The following is an 18837-nucleotide window of genomic DNA, read 5'->3' as shown; positions in this document are numbered from 1 at the left end:
TGACTAAGTTAGTGTGACAAATTGATAGAAAGATAACTTGAAGATACATGATAAAAGTAAAACTTTTAAATTTAGAAAATCAAATTGCAACCGAAAACTAAAAGATCGAGTAAAAGAGTATTTTAGCAAAGAAATAAAAAAATATAATAAGTGATATAAGAATTTAAGTATAAACAAATAAACTATCTTTTATAATTTTCTCTTTATCTTCAATTTTCATCTATATTTCTTTTATGTTATGTCTTATTTTTTGTTTTGGTAGAAATTACAAATATATTTTTCAAGTGACATTCTTCCTCGAATCATTTAAGATCATTATACAACGACAAACTCTTTCTTTCAATATTTAGCTTGGTTAAATTAACCCCTATCTTATTTTAAATAAATATTTTTTATTTAAATATCCAATTAAAACTATATCCAACTTTCATTTTAGTTCTTGCTAAAGTATTTTAATTAGTTTTGTTTTCCATAAATTTTTTTTAATGTCTCTATCAATTTGTTTTAATAATTTTCTAAATTGTTTTAATGATGTAATATAATCCAAATTTTCATGTCAATTATTATTATGAAGTGACATATAGTTAATGTGACATATGACATATAATTTATTTTGCATAATTTTCTTTCCCTTGAATGTATTTGTTTTAAAGGAGAAAAATAACATACAAGAAAAATTTTATATTTTATTTTGTAGGACTTGTATTTCTTATACTCTAATTTAAAAAAATATCTTTTATTTTTCTTTTTTTAACCAAACACATCCTTAATGATAAATATCCTTAGTTATGAATTAAAAATTAAATTGGGAGCACATGATTCACAACAACGAATTCAGACCAATAAGTCATAGCTTTAAAATTCATATAAGTGACCGACTCAATTAGGGTATTGGATGATTGGATCCAAAGTTGAATTGGTGGATCACTATAATTTAATCACATAAATTGATGTATAATATATAAATAAATTTATATGCTTTGTCTTCTATAATAATTAAATTTGTGATCCAAGTAGTTCTTTGGCACAATTGGTGAAGTTGTTTTAGGCACTTAAAAAAGGCATGAGTTTGAACCTCTTAATAGCCTCACCTTTTCATTACTTTTGATATTTTAACTTTTTATATATATTTTTTGTTAAATTTTAATTTTAATTTTTTTATAATTTTAATCTTCTAAATTTAAATTCATAATTTTGGTCTATTTATTATTTGACTGTTAGTTGATCATCAATTAGTAAAGATGTGAAATTTATATACTAATGTGAACGAATAAATGTAACACTTATTTAAACTAGTTATGTGATAAAATGATTTATAATTAAATCCTTTTTTTTTTTAAAAAAAAGAAGAGATATAACTCAAAGTCCCTTTCTTTCTCCTTTCCCACCTAAATCACTAAGGGTGTGTTTAGAAACGCTTTGAAATCCGATTGAACAGACAAATCATTCATTCCATTGCAAACATACACTAAAGCAATTCACTAATTTGAGTTTTATTGTAAACACTATATTATATATACACATTACTGAATGAGTTAATTTCTTATTTATAATATTTATTTAATATTAGCTCATGTTTATAAATAATAAATTATCCAATAAATATAAAATATTTAATAAATAAATTCTATAATTTATTATTTAATAATTTTTTCATACAATCACTTGTCTTTCTTTTTTTTTACCACATAACCATATAGTAGTAATTTATATACATTTATAATATTATACTACGTATATAAAATATAAAGGTGATGTTGTAAATTAATAATTTTGTAATATTTAAGTATAATATTATAACTTTATAATTTATATTATAACATTATACTTTTATAAATATGTAACTTAAATATTATAATATTAAAATAAGTTATATAAATTAGTGATGTGGTAAAAAATGAGAAAAATACGATAAAAAAATATAAAAGACATGTGATTTAATGAAAACATATATTAAATAATATATTAAATAATTCATTTATTACATATTTTAATATTATCTTGATTGGATAAACTTATTGCTTATAAACGAAATTTAACATAAATAAATATTTTTTTAAATGAATTAACTCATAGTACTATATATACTCATATATATATATATAGTCAAATAACTGAAATATTTTAATGATTTAGGTGGTGAAGAAGAAACAGCATACAAGACTTGGGTTCTTATACTTTCTTTTGTAATATTTTTTAAATTATAAATTACTTTTGTGAGATCGCTAGCTCACCTAGTGTCACATGAAATCAAAATTATAATTTAGTCATTTTTTTTAAATAAATTAATGTTTTAAAATTTTAAATTTTAATTAATATTCCCCCCCCCCCCCCCTCATATATACTCATATTTTATGCCCACTATTAATGGTACAGACATAAAAAATCTAGATATTAGATATGGACATTATAATACAAATATAATAATGTTTTAGTTACATTAAATATTTTTTTATTTCATGTCTAATAACCTTAAACATAAAATTAAAAGAAATAAAAATAAAAAAATTATATATCTCAATAATATCATGACACTATTAATTATATTAATAGTTATATCTAATTATGTTTATTTACTCTTAACCAATTGTAAAACAATTAAAATTAAACATATTTATACATATTTAACCACAGGATGAATGAAGATTGGGTGAGAGGAAAAAAAAAACCATGGTACGTTGATCGGTACTTATTCCACAAACGATCTTTGTTGATCGATCCCTGGATATCATTTTTTTATACTAGATTTTCTACCCTAGTGAATCCAAATACCTGTTCCTATAGATTCCCGTATCCAAAATGATATCATAAATCATGCATATCAATGATAGTACACGGATTTCATTTCTTCATTTATTATAGTTTGGTTATGCATGCTCCTTGGATGTCTCTTCTCTGGACATCTACGAGCTTAGATGAATAGGCTTATTATTGTCACGTACCAACGTCTAGCCTCATGTTGTTAATTAGTTTTATACTTTCATCCTTTCTCATTAATAAGATCTTATCTGCAATTGCTACCATTGACTATATGCTCACTCACGTTAATATATAGGACCCTAGCTGGTTCTAAATCTATGTGTCTATGTCTGTCCTTTTCTTTTCATTTGTGAGTATATAAACCTAATTCAAACTTTGGGCTTGTTTTGTTCTTATACTGTTTATGATAATAATAAAAATAAAAGGGGGTTTGATACTATGAATGTGGATTAATTCAAGACAAATTCATAGCTTAATTCATTATTGACGCCAAAAGATACAACAAAAACCGGCCTTGATCTATTTGCCTTCATCTAATTAAAGAAACACACTTTAACAAATAGTTGGAAGAATGATATATTAAACTTTACGGAGAATTAAAATAGTGTACGAATCTTTTTAGTTTGGTACGTAGTAAAAAATAAAGGATAAAGGGATTCCTAATACATACACACACATATATATATATATCCAACAAAATAAAAGGACAAGTAAAATGACGCCAATAAATATGCTTTAATGGGAATAATGTAGGAAAAAGTTTTAGATTATATTATATACATGGATATATGTACCATATATCACCATCCACATTGGATGCAATGCAAATTGTTCCATATTATTGAAACCTTTTCTGCTTGTGCATGTACGCTCTGCCTTCTTTACGTTTATATTTTTTTATTTTGCGAAAACGTTTATATTAAAACTGTATGAAATTGCATTGGACTAATTTTTATTATGTAAATGGATATTATCAATTAAAATAATAGCCAATGGGCTAATGGCTTCGCTTATTAACAATACAAAATTCCACGCCTGAAAAAGTTGCATTTTTCTTTCAAATATTAGGCCTCTAACTAGTCATATTTTATGTACTTTTCTGTTATTTAATATATCTGCCTTATATATATATATATATATATATATATATATATATATATATATATATATATATATATATATATGAATATTATACATTTTATTTTTTAATCCGATTCAAATCATACCATATAATTAAATTTATTATATATAAATTAATTATTAAATATAAAACATTAATTTTTAGCTCTTAATGATTTATTAAATTATAAAATTAAACCAGTCATACTTTTCTTTCTTTTTTTAAAGTTATTGTTTTTTTTTTCATCTTTATTTTATTTATATTTTCTCATATTAATACAATATTATATTTTTATCTAAAATAAAAATAATATATTAACATTAAAATCATTAATTATATTAGTCAAATATTATCATAATGTTATTTCTTTTGAGTTCATTTAAGTCATTATATACTTATGAAACTTTTGACAAAAATAAATTCTTATTTTAAAAATTAATTTTTTACGAAATAAAAATAATTTTTAAATATCTAAACCTAATTAATTCAACCTAATTCAACCCATTTATAATCGAATTGAGTTGGATAGAATATATAAAAAAAATTACATAAACTCAACCTAACTTGTAAAATTTTGATTGGATTTAATAATAAATTTAGTCAAATCCAACCTATCAACATCCCTGGCATCCTGTTTCATTAATTCTTTTCAATAAAATATATTATCTTTGACTAACAATTTTTATTTATTCTAAAAACCAAAATTTAGAATAAAATTATTTAAAAAATTATATTTTTGCTAGTAACAAGTAAAATTCAACATTTTTAATGGTAGAGATTAAGGTAGTGGGCAGTGTATGCGTTCATAGATTTGATTCTCAATGTATTCACTGTAAAAAAAAAAATGCCAAAAACAAGAGTCTGATCCACAAATGTTATGAGAAGCACGTGTTTAATAACGGATATATTTCAAAGAAATATTTTTCAAAAAATATTAATTTAAGGAGCTATAATTGAAGAGATTGTTGGCTCAAAATAAAAATAATCTAAACATATAGAGGTGAGCCTTTAGCTAGTTATCTAAAATTCAACGTTTTAAAGGCAACAAATAACTAAAAACCAACTTTTGTTTCTTTCTTTTGTCGTGGGGAGTTTAAAGTTTTTTTTAACCTTTTAAATGCATTAATGCAACACGGGAAGAAAACAAAGTTATTTTATTGGATTTAGCTCCAAAAGCTTCCTTTTTGACTCGTCATTAAAAATATACAGGGAAAATCTCTTTTGTGTGTGTGTGAATGTACAGGGAAACTTGTGCTCTCATTTAATATAATTTTGTTTATAAAAAAATAATTTAAAAGAGTATTGTCGTTTTCTATCCACGACCAGAATAGAACTAGTAAATACACCAAGTTACCTCCGTATTTAGACGGCACATCTCTGTACTAATTGTTAATGAAATTTTCCATGTATGTGTATTCTACCATATAATGAATTTTAATTTGATTAATACTTCAAATCTATTATAGACATGCGTAGATTTATTAAGTATAAATATATACATCATCTATTACCCTATGTTATGTTGTTATCTGTATTTAGTTGCAGAGGTTGTGTATGAAATGCATTTTTCTAAAAAATAAAAAAGAAGGTTTAAATGTAATTTTCATTCATAAAATTTAGTGTTTTTTTATTTTCATACTTGCAAAAATAATTTTCGCTTTAGTTTTTATAAATTATGATGATTTTATTTTTCATCCTTAAAACACTTTAGATAATATTTTTTCATAGTTTAAAATATTTTTTTACTATTTAAAGTATTATTTAAAACACTTTAAAAATGAAAAATAAAATAAACATATTTTATAATAACTAAAACAAAAAAATAGAATAAAATACTAAATTATAAAGATAAAAATATATTTAAATAAAAAAATTCAAAATATCTAACTGAGAAAGTAATAAAGGCATCCCACCCTCCAAATTAGATATTCTAATTTAGATAAGTTCGTTTTACACCAAACTTGTGAACGAATCAACCAAAATATGGTTATTCTAAGTTAACTAATAATTTTGAGTTGAAATTCTGTGTATATAATTCTAACAAATATTTAGAAGAAAAAAAACTTAATTAGTCACCTAAAATAATCTTATTTGCTTTTAACAAGATTATTTTTCATAAGAAAATACCTATAACCTCTACCAAAATGATAAGTTCATCTTAAATTATTTTAATAAGTTTGACAATTAAATTGATGATATATAAATTTTAAATATGACCAAACTTAATTTGTAGTAAGTAAGTAGTTAATTAAGAAAGGTCTTCCTAACCAATATTTTAGGACATTAGTTAAAAATTAAAAAGAGAAAATATTTATCATACATATCATAGGACGGTATAATTTTGTGCATCCCAATAAAAAAACTTCTTCGTTTAGTTTTTTAGTTAATGTCCTAAGAGTATTGAATAACATTTATCAATTAAAAATACATCTAAAATAGTACTTTCTCTTCGTCAAAAAATAATTTTCAGAAAAGCTAATAAATAAATAAATAAATAGTAATTTTATAAAACTAACCTTAGTAATAATATCACATTGAAAAATTAAAGTATATTTTTGTATTAGTAGAAAAAATAATTAATATTACATTAAAAAGTTAGATGTGATATTTATTTTGATACAGATAGAATAGTTAATTAAAAAAAATAGTTAGTTAAGAATGTATCTAAAATTTAAATTAAAAGGGGATAAAAAGGGGAGTAGTAAATTTCTAGAAAATTCATCTAACTAATAATAACTAATCCAAAAGATTGACACAATAGTATAAAATTTTATTAAGTTCATATTAGTGAGAATGATTTATTAAACGAAAAAATTTGTATTCAATAATTCTCATAATGTGCAAAAAAATTTGGATCAGCAACAACCGCATGCATTGTGGGTGAAATTACTTTTCTGATCGAGTGAGTTATGAAATACTGATCATCTTTGACCTAGAAAAAAAAGACTATACTATATTCAACAAAAAATGACCTAGAAAAAAAAGACTATACTATATTCAACAAAAAATAATAATAACTATACTACTAAACGTTATTATTACCCATGCAGGATAAATTTGACTAGGAGTATTTTAAACAGAAGAAAAATGGGACGGTAGTTGTCGCGCAAAGAGAGTCTCCACGCTGTTTCCCAGCATGCGGCAGCAAACTTTCTTTGTGCGTATAGTATACTTAGCATCTGCATTCCATATGTATTCTACACACACCTCTTCGATCTTCTTTCTCTATATATCTGTGAACTTCCACTTCGACCCCACTACACCACATACACCCTCTAATTTGTATCATAAGTTGCAACACTCACTGTGCCATTTTGGAACCTACAATGCTTCCAACATCCTCCTTCTCACCCTGCAACTTTTTGGAAACAGTCATATAAATATTGCACGACATTGCAAACCTAAAATACATATTAGAATAAGAGGAGTGGTAGAACTATAAAATATACTTTTTTTATAATCAACTACAAATATACTTTACCACACTCTTTTTAATATATTTTCTATTATTTATTAAAATTTATTAGAAATTACTTCTCCATTTCACTTTATATGACGTTTTGGTAAAAAAAAAATATTATGAATAATTATTATTTTACAAAATCAATAAAGCATCAATTTTTTGAGTAAATAGTCATTTTTGTTTTTAAATATGTAATTCGCTGACAAATGCGTTCATGAAAGATGAAAATACAAAATTTAGTCATCGAAAATATAAAAAGTGCGACAAATATATTCAATTGATAACTTTCGTACGTCACCGTTAATAAAATAGTTTACGTGGCACAGAGAGACGAATTTGTCACTGAAATAATTGTCAACGTGGTCATCTCTAATTGTCAATATAGGAACATATTTGTCATGTAATATTTTCTTGACTTTTTGTCTTCCCACTGCCTGGGAATATGAATGGATAAATAGTCACTTTTGTCACTGAATGTGCAACTCGCTGACAAATATGTCCCTGAAAGATAAAAATACAAAATTTAGTTCCCGAAAGTGTAAAAAGTACAACGAATATATTTGACTGTTAACTTCCGTCTGTCACCGTTAATAAAATAGTCAAAATTCGAAGAAGTGAAATATGTTATATATCTATCTTTTAGGGTAATTTGAAAAAATCTGTAATAATTGGTACATTGTTACAAAAAATAATATCTTAATGACATTTTTTGTCCAATATAGTTAACATGGTCACATTGCAATCATTCCAGTAATAAATTCGTTCTTCTGTGTCATGTAGGTTATTTTAATTTATTGATGGTGTACAGACAAAAGTCAACTGCATGATATATTTGTCACATTTTTTACACTTTTGGAGATTAAATTTTATATTTTTATCTTTCGGATATGCATTTATCAACAAATTACATATTCAAAAACAAAAATGATTATTTACCCAAATTTTTTTCCTTCATGAAATACCCTTTGAGAGAGAAGTTGTTACTATGTATTATAAGAGAAAAAAAAATCTAATTTATTAGAAAGATACAAAACAACCCTTTGATTGTCATGATTTTTAAATGGAAAAAATAATGCTTCTATTTTGTAACAAGTTCGTATATACGAAATTGAAGTTGTCTATCAATTAATGTAAAGGATAATTTAAAGAATGAAATTTATTTTTTAAAATGAACATGTTTAATTAATGCTCTCTATGGATTTGAATATAAAAAAATATTTTGGTATTAGATTTAAATATAAATAAATTTTAATTAATTTTAATTTATTTAATAAGTTTATCTTTAAAGTATCTTTCATTTAATAGGAATTTTAATTTCAATGACTTCTTCTTTTTCTTGATATTAAATTTTAATGAAGGAAAATTTAGAAAAATAATTTATTTTTTAATTAAGACTGGTGCAATTAAATGTTATTAACAAATTTTCTTAATTAATGTTAAAATTCTTTTTTTCTAATATTTAAATCCAGAGGAGTATGAATTAGTATTTTTTTATATTTGAGTTTATGGGAATAATTACTTTAAATATCATATAAAAATTTTATCGACTGTTCTGTAGTGTCATATATATGGCTGTTAAAATCTATCTTATTCTATACATACACAAACTATAGTATTCGTACTTTGAGCAGTCATATAATCACATTTACCAAAGAATGAATATTTTTACTTTTACCTATAGCTACCTGATCAGTAAATAAAAGAAGAAAAAAACAACATTTGTTTCATTGTGTTGTTTTTTCAAATTACAGTTATTGAAAACGGGTGGGACGGTAGTAATAGATAGAATACAAGTTGTTAATCGAGAAATAAAAGGGGTTCACAGAAACTACAGAGTCCTGACAAAGCGTGACAAAGTTAAAAAACAAGACAAACAAAAAATAAAATAAAATAAAAATTAATCGTATGATGTGCGAGTGGCTAGCTATCTGCTGCCTCTCTGCCTGCTACTCATTATTCATTCATTCCGATAAAACCAAATCAAATTTAAAACAAAACAAAACAAAAAAACATTAGCAAGAGCAGCATTCACCAAAACAAGCATCAAAGAGTAATATATATATATATATATATATATATATATATATATATATATTATATGAAAGGAAATATCAACTTACGTTAAGGATGACTCTTTTAAAATTACTTGTTATCTTTATTATTAATTTTTTTGGAATTTAACAAATAAAATTAATAGTAACTTATTATAATTATTAGATTAAAAAGAATAAATAATAAATATAAAATATACCTATTAAAAAGTTACTATTGATATAAGTCAATCACTTCTTAATGTATATATTACATTCTCACCCATTTTCTCCTATCATCTCTTCTCTCACACATACACACCTCAAAAGAAAAAAACCAAGAAGAACCAGCCTCGAGAGTAAGAGAATCAAATCCTTTCCTTAAGCTTCACGCCTCAATTTTCTCTTTCTCTCTTTTTCTCCTCCCATGCATTAACTAAAAAAACCCTTTTTTTCTGTGTTTTATTTTTTCAGTTTCCCACTTCCCCACTTCATACTCCTTTAAATTCCCACAAGAAACCGAGGTTCCAAATCCTCCACTTTTCACTTTTCAGCTCCTCATAAACTCTCTCTCACCCTTTAGTTGCTACTACTACAACTTTTTTCTTTCCCTATCTATCTATCTTACTTACATGGGTTCTTGCAACAAACCCCAACAACAACAACAACAACATGTTCAAGGCCCTATTATCATAGGAGCTGGTCCTTCAGGCTTAGCCGTGGCTGCGTGTCTCTCAGAACACAAAGTTCCTTTCGTAATTCTTGAGAGACACAACTGCATAGCCTCCCTTTGGCAAAACAAAACCTACGACCGTCTCAAACTCCACCTCCCTAAACAGTTCTGCGAGCTTCCCTTAAAGGGTTTTCCCCACACTTTCCCAAAATACCCCACAAAGTACCAGTTCATATCCTACATGGAGTCCTACGCTTCACACTTCAACATTCACCCTATCTTCAACCAAACCGTGGAAAGTGCTGACTTTGATAAAGGGTCGAAGGTTTGGGTGGTTAAAACTCAAGAGGTTGATTATTCTTCTCGCTGGCTTGTGGTGGCTACTGGTGAAAATGCTGAACCTGTTGTGCCTAGGATTCATGGGATGGAGCTTTTTAATGGTGATGTTGCTCACACTAGCGTGTATAAGTCTGGCTCTGAGTATAGGAACAAGAAGGTTTTGGTCATTGGGTGTGGTAATTCGGGAATGGAAGTTTGCTTGGACCTTTGTAGACACAATGCCAAACCTTACATGGTTGCTAGAAATACAGTGAGTCTATTCACCTTTATTTTAGTTAATATTTGGATAAACTTTTTCATAAATACTCGAGATGAAACAAATCAAACTTCCTTTCAGAGTTAAAAATCAACTGCAACTTAACTTTTTAGAAAGCTGGATAAAAAAAGATTTTTTATAATAGTTAAAGTGTATAAGTTGATTTTAATTTATACAAAAAAGTTTGATTTATTTTACCACCCATTTAGGTATACTTGAATATTTTTTTATGCTATTTTTTCCTTTGAGTGACCTATGTAAACCTTTAACAAAAGTTTTTATTAAGTTAATATTGAAGTGAAAATTTCAGTTTTAGTTTTAAAAAAATAAGGCTAAAGTCACTTTTTGTTCATGGACTAATGTGGGATTTCTTTTTTGTTAAATGGGTGATATTTAGTGTTGATCATGAGTGTATAACTGTTCAAGACTGAAAATGATACGTCATTTATGTTTTTTTTTTTCCATTTGGGTAACTAATGATCAAGCTTGGGGGAGTATGCTTTTTTGCTCACTTTGTTGCATATGATTATTGAAGGTACATGTGCTTCCTAGAGAGATGTTTGGCTTCTCAACATTTGGGGTTGCTATGGCGCTCTATAAGTGGTTTCCCATTAAGTTAGTAGACAAGATCATCTTGCTTGCAACAAACTTCATTTTGGGCAACACCAATCACTATGGCATCAAGAGGCCCAAAACCGGCCCAATAGAGCTCAAACTCGCCACAGGGAAAACCCCAGTCCTTGATGTTGGTCAAGTTGCACAAATAAAATGTGGTAACATAAAGGTATACACAATATGGTTCAAATTAAGTGACTCCATTGTGTCTTTTTTTACCGAAAAATGTTAGTATGTTAGAATATTAGTTTTTGTTAGTCCAGGGGATCCAACTCGTGACCCTAATATTGATTCAGGAGTAATGTGTTTTTGGGAAATTGTTAGGGTGCTAAGATTCGTTGTTGGGGTTGTGTAGGTGATGGAGGGTGTGAAGGAGATAACAAGAAATGGTGCCAAATTTATGGATGGACAAGAAAAGGAATTCGATGCTATAATCTTGGCAACAGGATACAAGAGCAACGTGCCTACTTGGCTCAAGGTTAGGAATTTGATCTGTTGTGTTGCGTTTTTAGCTCTATCCTATTATGAACCACTTATGATATGTCACTATCTTGGCTTTGGAACACATGCAATGCAGAGAGCACAAACCTACAAATGTCTTCTTTTCCTCTTCTTTCTTCATATTCCAAAGAGAACGAATAAAATCAGTTTGAGGCCTGTGCTTTTGGGCTCTACCACTTTTTTTTTTATAAATAAAAAACATTTTTTTGTGTGTGCATAGTTTCTCTCGAATTAATTGATGTGTTAAAAACTCTGCTTTCTCATAGTGACGTTTTGTGATGTGTAACGATCATGAAAAACATTTCGTTAGCAACTTGTAAAAGTCTCACCAAAAGAGTATTCCTTGTGCGCCACCTTTTGGTCAAATTCCTTTTGATTCAAATTATTAATTATTAATCAAATTGTTTTTGCTGTGGTTAAAGGGTATGTATAGAAGTTTAACATTCTCTTATTCTTATTATAAGATTACAATTACGAACTCCTATGATAATTCCCTTTATGACATGGTGGTATGTTTTATGATGGTATGATTGAAAACTTATTTTTTTTAATTTCCCTAATTCATCAGGGATGTGATTTTTTCACGGAAGATGGAATGCCCAAAACACCCTTTCCTCATGGGTGGAAAGGAGAGCAGGGATTGTATACGGTGGGGTTCACAAGAAGAGGTCTTCAAGGAACGTCGTGTGATGCAATCAAGATCGCTGAAGACATAGCTGAACAGTGGAGAACCGTAGAGGACAAGAGTCACTGCGATTCACATATCATCCTACTCAATAATTCATAGTGCTTACTTTTTACCCCACCCCAAAATAAAATATGCAAGTTTTTACTATTTGTTAAGTAAAAAAAATGGAGAAAGGAGAAATACGGAGTTAGGATTACCTGGGCAATTGGGCTAGTTACCCCCCCCCCCCCCCCCCCCCCCCCCCCTTTTTTTACCCTCTCTTTTCCTGGTTTTCTGTGCATGTACATGCAATTTTGTATCTTAGGAGCATACGCTTTTCTAACTACTCAAGTTTTACTAGCCTTGTACAAAACAGTTTCATAAATGGAATGGTACCTTGGTTCGAGCAAAGTGCAGATGTATCCAGAGGAAAAAAAAGTAAATATGAAATAATACTATATTTCTTATTATTCTTTTACAAAACTTTAGTATTCTACTAAAATATAAAATGTTTAATTCTTTTAATATTTCTTATATAAATTAATTTTTATTAAATTTATACAAAAATTATAGAAAATAAAAATTCTCAAGTAATTTAAATTATTTAAGCAAAATATACTTAATATTTTCAACTCTTGTGTCCATAGACATACAATAAAAAAAAATCATTATAAAATTATGTCTAGTAAGAAATATTATAACCCACTCATTCATTACAAAATAGCTTGTCTATCACTCCATTGTGTATTATATATGCATGTGTGTGAAAGACTGAATATACGTTTTTTTTTAACAATAAGTATTAATTTTTTAAAAATTTTGGTAACAACTTTTTCAAATTTTTTTTTCAAACAAGAGTTTTTAAGGCACTTGATGAAAGAGTTAATAAACAATTTTGATTATTATTAGCATTTACTAAAAGGGTGAATTTGTCATATTAAATGTTATTTTTTTTAGAAGTAACCTCGTGAATAATTTGTCATAATATTATTCTAAGAGAAATATTAAGATTACACTCTTTTGAACATCTTCATATTTAACAACTCTGGTAATTTTGTAATTTTTAACAACCTTTAACTAATGAGAGTGTGTTAAAAAAATGTATTTTAGAGAGTTTATTGCTAGTATTTTTGTGGTCCAATTCTTTGTAGGTATGAGTTCGAATCTTGGATATTCAATTATATTACATTTTGAAGAAAAACTTTGTCACTTCTAATGATTCTATTGACCCAAATAGGATTTTCTTTGGCCTTAAAGGAAAATTGTAGGCTCTACCAAAAGATGTTAAACCTTTTTTAAAAGACAAAACTTAGATGTAATTTTTTAAATAATTTTAGTGTTTATTTTTTCCTATTAAAAATAAATTTTTGTCTCAATAACTTGTGCAATAAGATTTGCATTAAAAAACAAGAAGTTATCGAAGAAATATTTCAATTCTGATTAAAAGAAATAAAAAATCACTTAATAAACTCTGTTAATTTTGTCTTTTTTTATAAAAGACCTTTTGAGCTTGCTAACAAGCATCTCTCTTTTCAATAAATTATTTTTGTATATTTTTATTTTCGTCTTTTATTTTTTGGGTATTATTTATGAGGTTCTAACGTGTTTCCTAGCCTTAAGTGCACAGACCAAAATATATCATTGAGTAAACCTTAAAAAACAAACCAAATATTAAAGTTTACAAGCGATATGCAAAAAATTATTTTTAGTATAGTGTCTATTTTTATGAAACACAATTTTTCTTCTTCTAGCTTCCAACAATCTAATAATATATATTTATTAATTATTCTTGGTTACTATTGTTTTATGAGTAACATAATTCATTATAATCTATTTTTTTTGTCATAATTAATAAAGACATTTTCTTAAAAAAATTAATTAATGTGGATAACAATTTTTGTTATAAACTCCTAAAATAATCTGTGTCATGTGAAATTGATAGTTGAAATTTTTGTTATATTAAGTATTTCAAAAAATTAAATTATTTTTATTGACATTTTAATAAATTACGAATGTAATTAATATTTCAAAACATATGAATATTTTATATGAAAGTTGACGTGTATATAAACCTTAATTCTTATAGTTGCCTTCCCTTCTAAGATCTATGTTTGGTTCGTCCCTACAGATATATACATCTTCCAACAAGAATTTAAACTTTGATTTCCTAAGTTGTGAAAGATTATTCCATTCCAAATTTCCAATATAGTCTTCTATATTATTTCCATCTAATAAAGCTTTATTTACTTTTTCTCATAAAACTAATAAATGTGAAAACAGAACAAATTTTGCTTTTTATTTTAATAGTTCCAAACAAAAAGTAGAAAAACATCCTATTTTTTTCTTTTTCCTGTTACTACGATACTAAACATACCTTTATGTATTTGGGATGCACGTGCGTAACACCTGATTTTCACACAAACATGACAATTTGGAACAGAGACCAGCAGCCTCTGTATGCAGCCATTTTCGTGCTCACTGTGATCGCAGCTTTCCTTCAACTCAGCAATAGCATAAGAAACCGCTGACAGTTTCAATACTTGAATTGAAGACTTTCAACAGTGAAAATCATTACTTTGGGAAAACGTGTGGAAGAGCAAAATAACTTCTTTAGGAAATTGGAGGCACAGCCTTTTATTAATTAGGTTAATAATTGAACTGCTAGGAAACACTTATCTTCAACGTTTTAAATAATAGAGAAAAGGGAGAAGAATTGAAGAAATTGTCTTGTGACCATTCCTTCCTTTAATTTCTCATGCCTCATCAGTTTATCCATTCGGAATCATCATATGTGTATGATAGAGTAAAATAAAATGGAATGAAAGTTTTAAAGTAAAATAAAAGGAAAATGCTTTATCTTATTTTACTGTTCATTTCATTTATTTGTAGTTCTCTTTATTTTCAAACAAACAAGGAGGAAATCATATCTAATTCTATTAAAAAAATTAATTAAAGAATTAATAGTAATTTTTATTAAAATTGTATTGATTATTATAATAATATACTAAGATTATTGGATCTATTTTTTAGAATAAATTATCCATTTAGTAGTATCAAATATGTGTATTGAATATTGTTTTAATTTAATAAGAGGTCTCCAAACTCAAGTCTTAAGTATGCATGTTGTATTAAATACTTGGAGGGAGAATTTTATTGCACATAAGAGTTCTATTCGACTCAAACATGATTATTTCTAATAAAATATATATGTAATCTAGACAAAAAAAAAATCCTTTAATATTTTTCATTTAAGATTATTAGAGCATCTTTAATGAAATAATTCATTTTGGGTTTTTGGATTACTTTTTATGGATACCATGATGTCAAATAAGATGCGCAAGAACTTTTGCCATTTTTTCATTTATTGGTGAAATCCAATTTGGATTCTTGAATTTTAGTTGCACAAAAAAAAATTCTTTTCTCTCAAATGGTATCAAAAAACAATATTTATTTAAAGAAAAAAAAATTAGGAATTCTGAAGTGTTTTTTCCTTAGAATCCAACTTCCAACATGAAAAACTCTTAATAAAAATAATGATAAATCTTGTAGACAGGGATTCTTGAGTTCAACAACCCAGCTCAAAAATTTATATTAAATTTGCTCTTAATGTCTAAAAAAACAATTAATTCTTATGGTGACTTTTTTCATTTAAGATTGGTTCTTGTGATTATATCTATGTTAATCATATTAAGGTATAGTTATAATGTAATTGAAACGAGACAATGATATGATTAACACATGATTGGAAATTATATCACTTGACTTTTATAAGTAATACTATTTTGTCAAGGTATGAAAAAAAAGTTAACTATGTTTTTTTCTTAAACTTTTATGAATTTTTTACTTTTAATTCCAGGATAAAAAATTGATTGGTCTTTAGCCTTTGATGTTGATCTGTATATAATTTTAGTTCTTACCGTCAAATGTTGTTGTTAAGTAATGACATGATGTTAAATTTATTATTATTTAATTACATTTTGTTGACATTTAATTTTTTTATGGTAAAAAATTACCAAAAAATACTTGTCTAAAATGATCAAACCATATTAAGCAATGTATGGCGGTTTAAACCTCATAGATTGAATCTCACCTTTTCCAAAAAAAACCAAATTAGATCCAATAGACTAAATCAAAAAAATTGAAACACATACTCAGGTTTATGCAATAATATTTAGCTTCCACAAATAAAAAGAGATCATGTTTATTGAAGCTAAAACTTACATATGAAACCCAAAATTCAGATATTTTTGACCTGGGGACCCAAACCTAGATGAGTAATCGCTAATGAGACCTCCTCTATGTTTGATAATAGGTTTGAGGATTCTCCATCCACCACCATGTGTTCGATTACATCAGTCAATGAATCCGCCGAACTAGAGATGTGGCCCTCTGATCTTCCTGATAAACTTCCTAGTGCTTTCTTAAACAAGAGTTCTTGTTTTGTTCATTCTATGTGTTGAAATACAAGTGCTATTATATGGTTACTCATGGTCCGTTGGTTGGTGTAAATTTTTCATGTGTTTATTCTCCTTAATTTCACAACAATTGGTATCAAAGCTGATAGTTCAACTTGGTGATCGGTTCAGACAAGTAAGATGGTGATGGTGAATCCTTGGCCTAAAAATCACTTGTATTGAAAGTCTTTTTGGCGGTGGGTCCAGGTGGCGTGTTCTGTGGGTGGAGTGGTGATGCAAGTATCTAGAGCATGTGGACTCTAATGGCCACCATGGAAATACTCGTAGATGAAAATGACTTTCACTCAAGGGGGATGCTACGATGTGAAAGAGACTCACACTTGAGGGAAAAATTATTGAAATACAAGTCTTTGAAGTCTCACATCATGTAAGAATGAGAAGGTTGAACATCATATAAGTGAGGATAAAATCCACAAATCTAAACATTGAGATTTTGGGTTAAGATGTGGTGAAGATGTCTCCTTTGGCAAGATCTATGATGAACTTTCTTCTTAGATCGCAAGAAGAAAGGATGTTGCTTGAATGTGGTTTCCTGCACTTTCTTTTGTTTAAAATATCTCAATTCCTTCAATTACGTTCTAAGGATATGTTATTTTGAAGAGGAAAGAAGCTGAAAAAAAAAATTAAATAAGATGAAATTTACACTTTTTTTATTTTATTTTTATTTTTGATTTAGCAAATAAACATAAATCCTTGCAATAACACACATCCCTTACGACCATACCAATGTCTCAAAAAGTTCCTTTTAATCTTGTCAAATCAGTTTTATGACAACATTTAATTAAGTTTTGTTTCTACTATACATTTATGGGTGTTACTTGGTGCACCCAGAATTTTTTGCTGGGGCACCCAGCAGACATGATGAAAAGACATAAAGGCCCTTCACCTAATAATATAAATGGCACTCAGTTTCGACCGTATAGGCCATTTGCTACTTCTTCTCTTCATTTCCTAGCGCATTTCTTTGTCTTTCTACGTTTGCTTCTGCTTCTTCGTGTCACCGGCCCTTGGTTCTTCGTCTTCCGGTGAGCGTTCGTCTTCCTCTGTGGTAGTGAGCGTTGGTGTTGGTGGTTTTTCTTCTTGTCTCCATTTGGTTGTTGGTCTTCCTGTTGCTTCGAGGTTAGTGATCCTCTCGCTTCTTCCTGTCATTTATTTGTTGTATGTTTTTGTTTTTTGGTGTTTACTGTTGTTGTTGGTGTAATTCGATTGGTTGCCTAAAAAAAATGGCATTTTGCCAGAAAAATGAGCGTTGGTGTTTGCTGATGTTGTTGGTTTTTGCTGAAATTTTGATAAATGTAAATTTTTAAACAAAGTGTGCCATACGTATCAGTGATCAATATGACATTTTTTTTTATTTTTTTTCGTATCCCATATAGATCATTAATCCGTATGAGTTTTTTTAAAAAACATTTTGTGACCCATATGGATCAATGATCTGTATGGGTCATTTTTTTGAAAACCTTTTCTAAACCATACGAACCACTGGTCCATATGTTATTTTTTTGTTAAATGTTTTTTTAACCCATATGGATCAGTCATCCGTATGTTTATTTTCAAAAAATATTTTTTTTAGCCATACAAATCATTGATCCATATAGTTTTTTTTTCAAAATTTTGTTTTTTTTAGCCATACGGATGATCCGGTTGTTTTCAATTTTTTTTTTGCCATACGGATCACCGTATGGTTGTTTTTGAAAAAAAATTGTTAGCCATACGGATGGGTGTTTTGAAATTTTTACTGATTCGTATGGTTGTTTTCAAAAAAAAAATTTTAGCCATACGAATCACTGTATGGTTGTTTCAAAATTTTGTTTTTCTAGCCATACGAATCACTGATCCGTATGGGTGTTTTGAAAAATATTTTTTATGTCATACAGATCACTAATTCGTATGGGTGTTTTGAAAAAAAAAAATAGCCATACTGATCCGTATGGTATT

The 18837-nt window shown here is 27.4% G+C and overlaps 1 protein-coding gene across 1 annotated transcript; it reads left to right on the top strand.

The window, feature by feature from the left end:
- The first annotated feature begins 9677 nt into the window (after window positions 1–9677).
- LOC114393172 (probable indole-3-pyruvate monooxygenase YUCCA4) lies at window positions 9678–12650 on the top strand. Its single transcript, XM_028354437.1, has 4 exons — window positions 9678–10635; window positions 11177–11425; window positions 11612–11734; window positions 12326–12650. Exons 1-4 carry the CDS (start codon window positions 10006–10008, stop codon window positions 12542–12544), a joined length of 1221 nt encoding a protein of 406 aa, XP_028210238.1. The 5' UTR covers window positions 9678–10005; the 3' UTR covers window positions 12545–12650.
- The last annotated feature ends 6187 nt before the right edge of the window (window positions 12651–18837 follow it).

Source organism: Glycine soja, chromosome 17 (genome assembly GCF_004193775.1).
Source record: "Glycine soja cultivar W05 chromosome 17, ASM419377v2, whole genome shotgun sequence".
NCBI classification, from domain to species: Eukaryota; Viridiplantae; Streptophyta; class Magnoliopsida; order Fabales; family Fabaceae; genus Glycine; species Glycine soja.
This window is presented reverse-complemented; position numbering and strand designations above follow the sequence as displayed.

What these genes read in the sequence shown, in the direction of transcription:
- LOC114393172 (XM_028354437.1), top strand. Translation starts at nt 10,006, where the DNA reads ATGGGTTCTTGCAACAAACCCCAACAACAACAACAACAACATGTTCAA. An exon ending in ACATGGTTGCTAGAAATACA is followed by an intron (nt 10,636 to 11,176) that starts GTGAGTCTATTC and finishes TGATTATTGAAG; the next exon opens with GTACATGTGCTTCCTAGAGA. An exon ending in TAAAATGTGGTAACATAAAG is followed by an intron (nt 11,426 to 11,611) that starts GTATACACAATA and finishes GGGGTTGTGTAG; the next exon opens with GTGATGGAGGGTGTGAAGGA.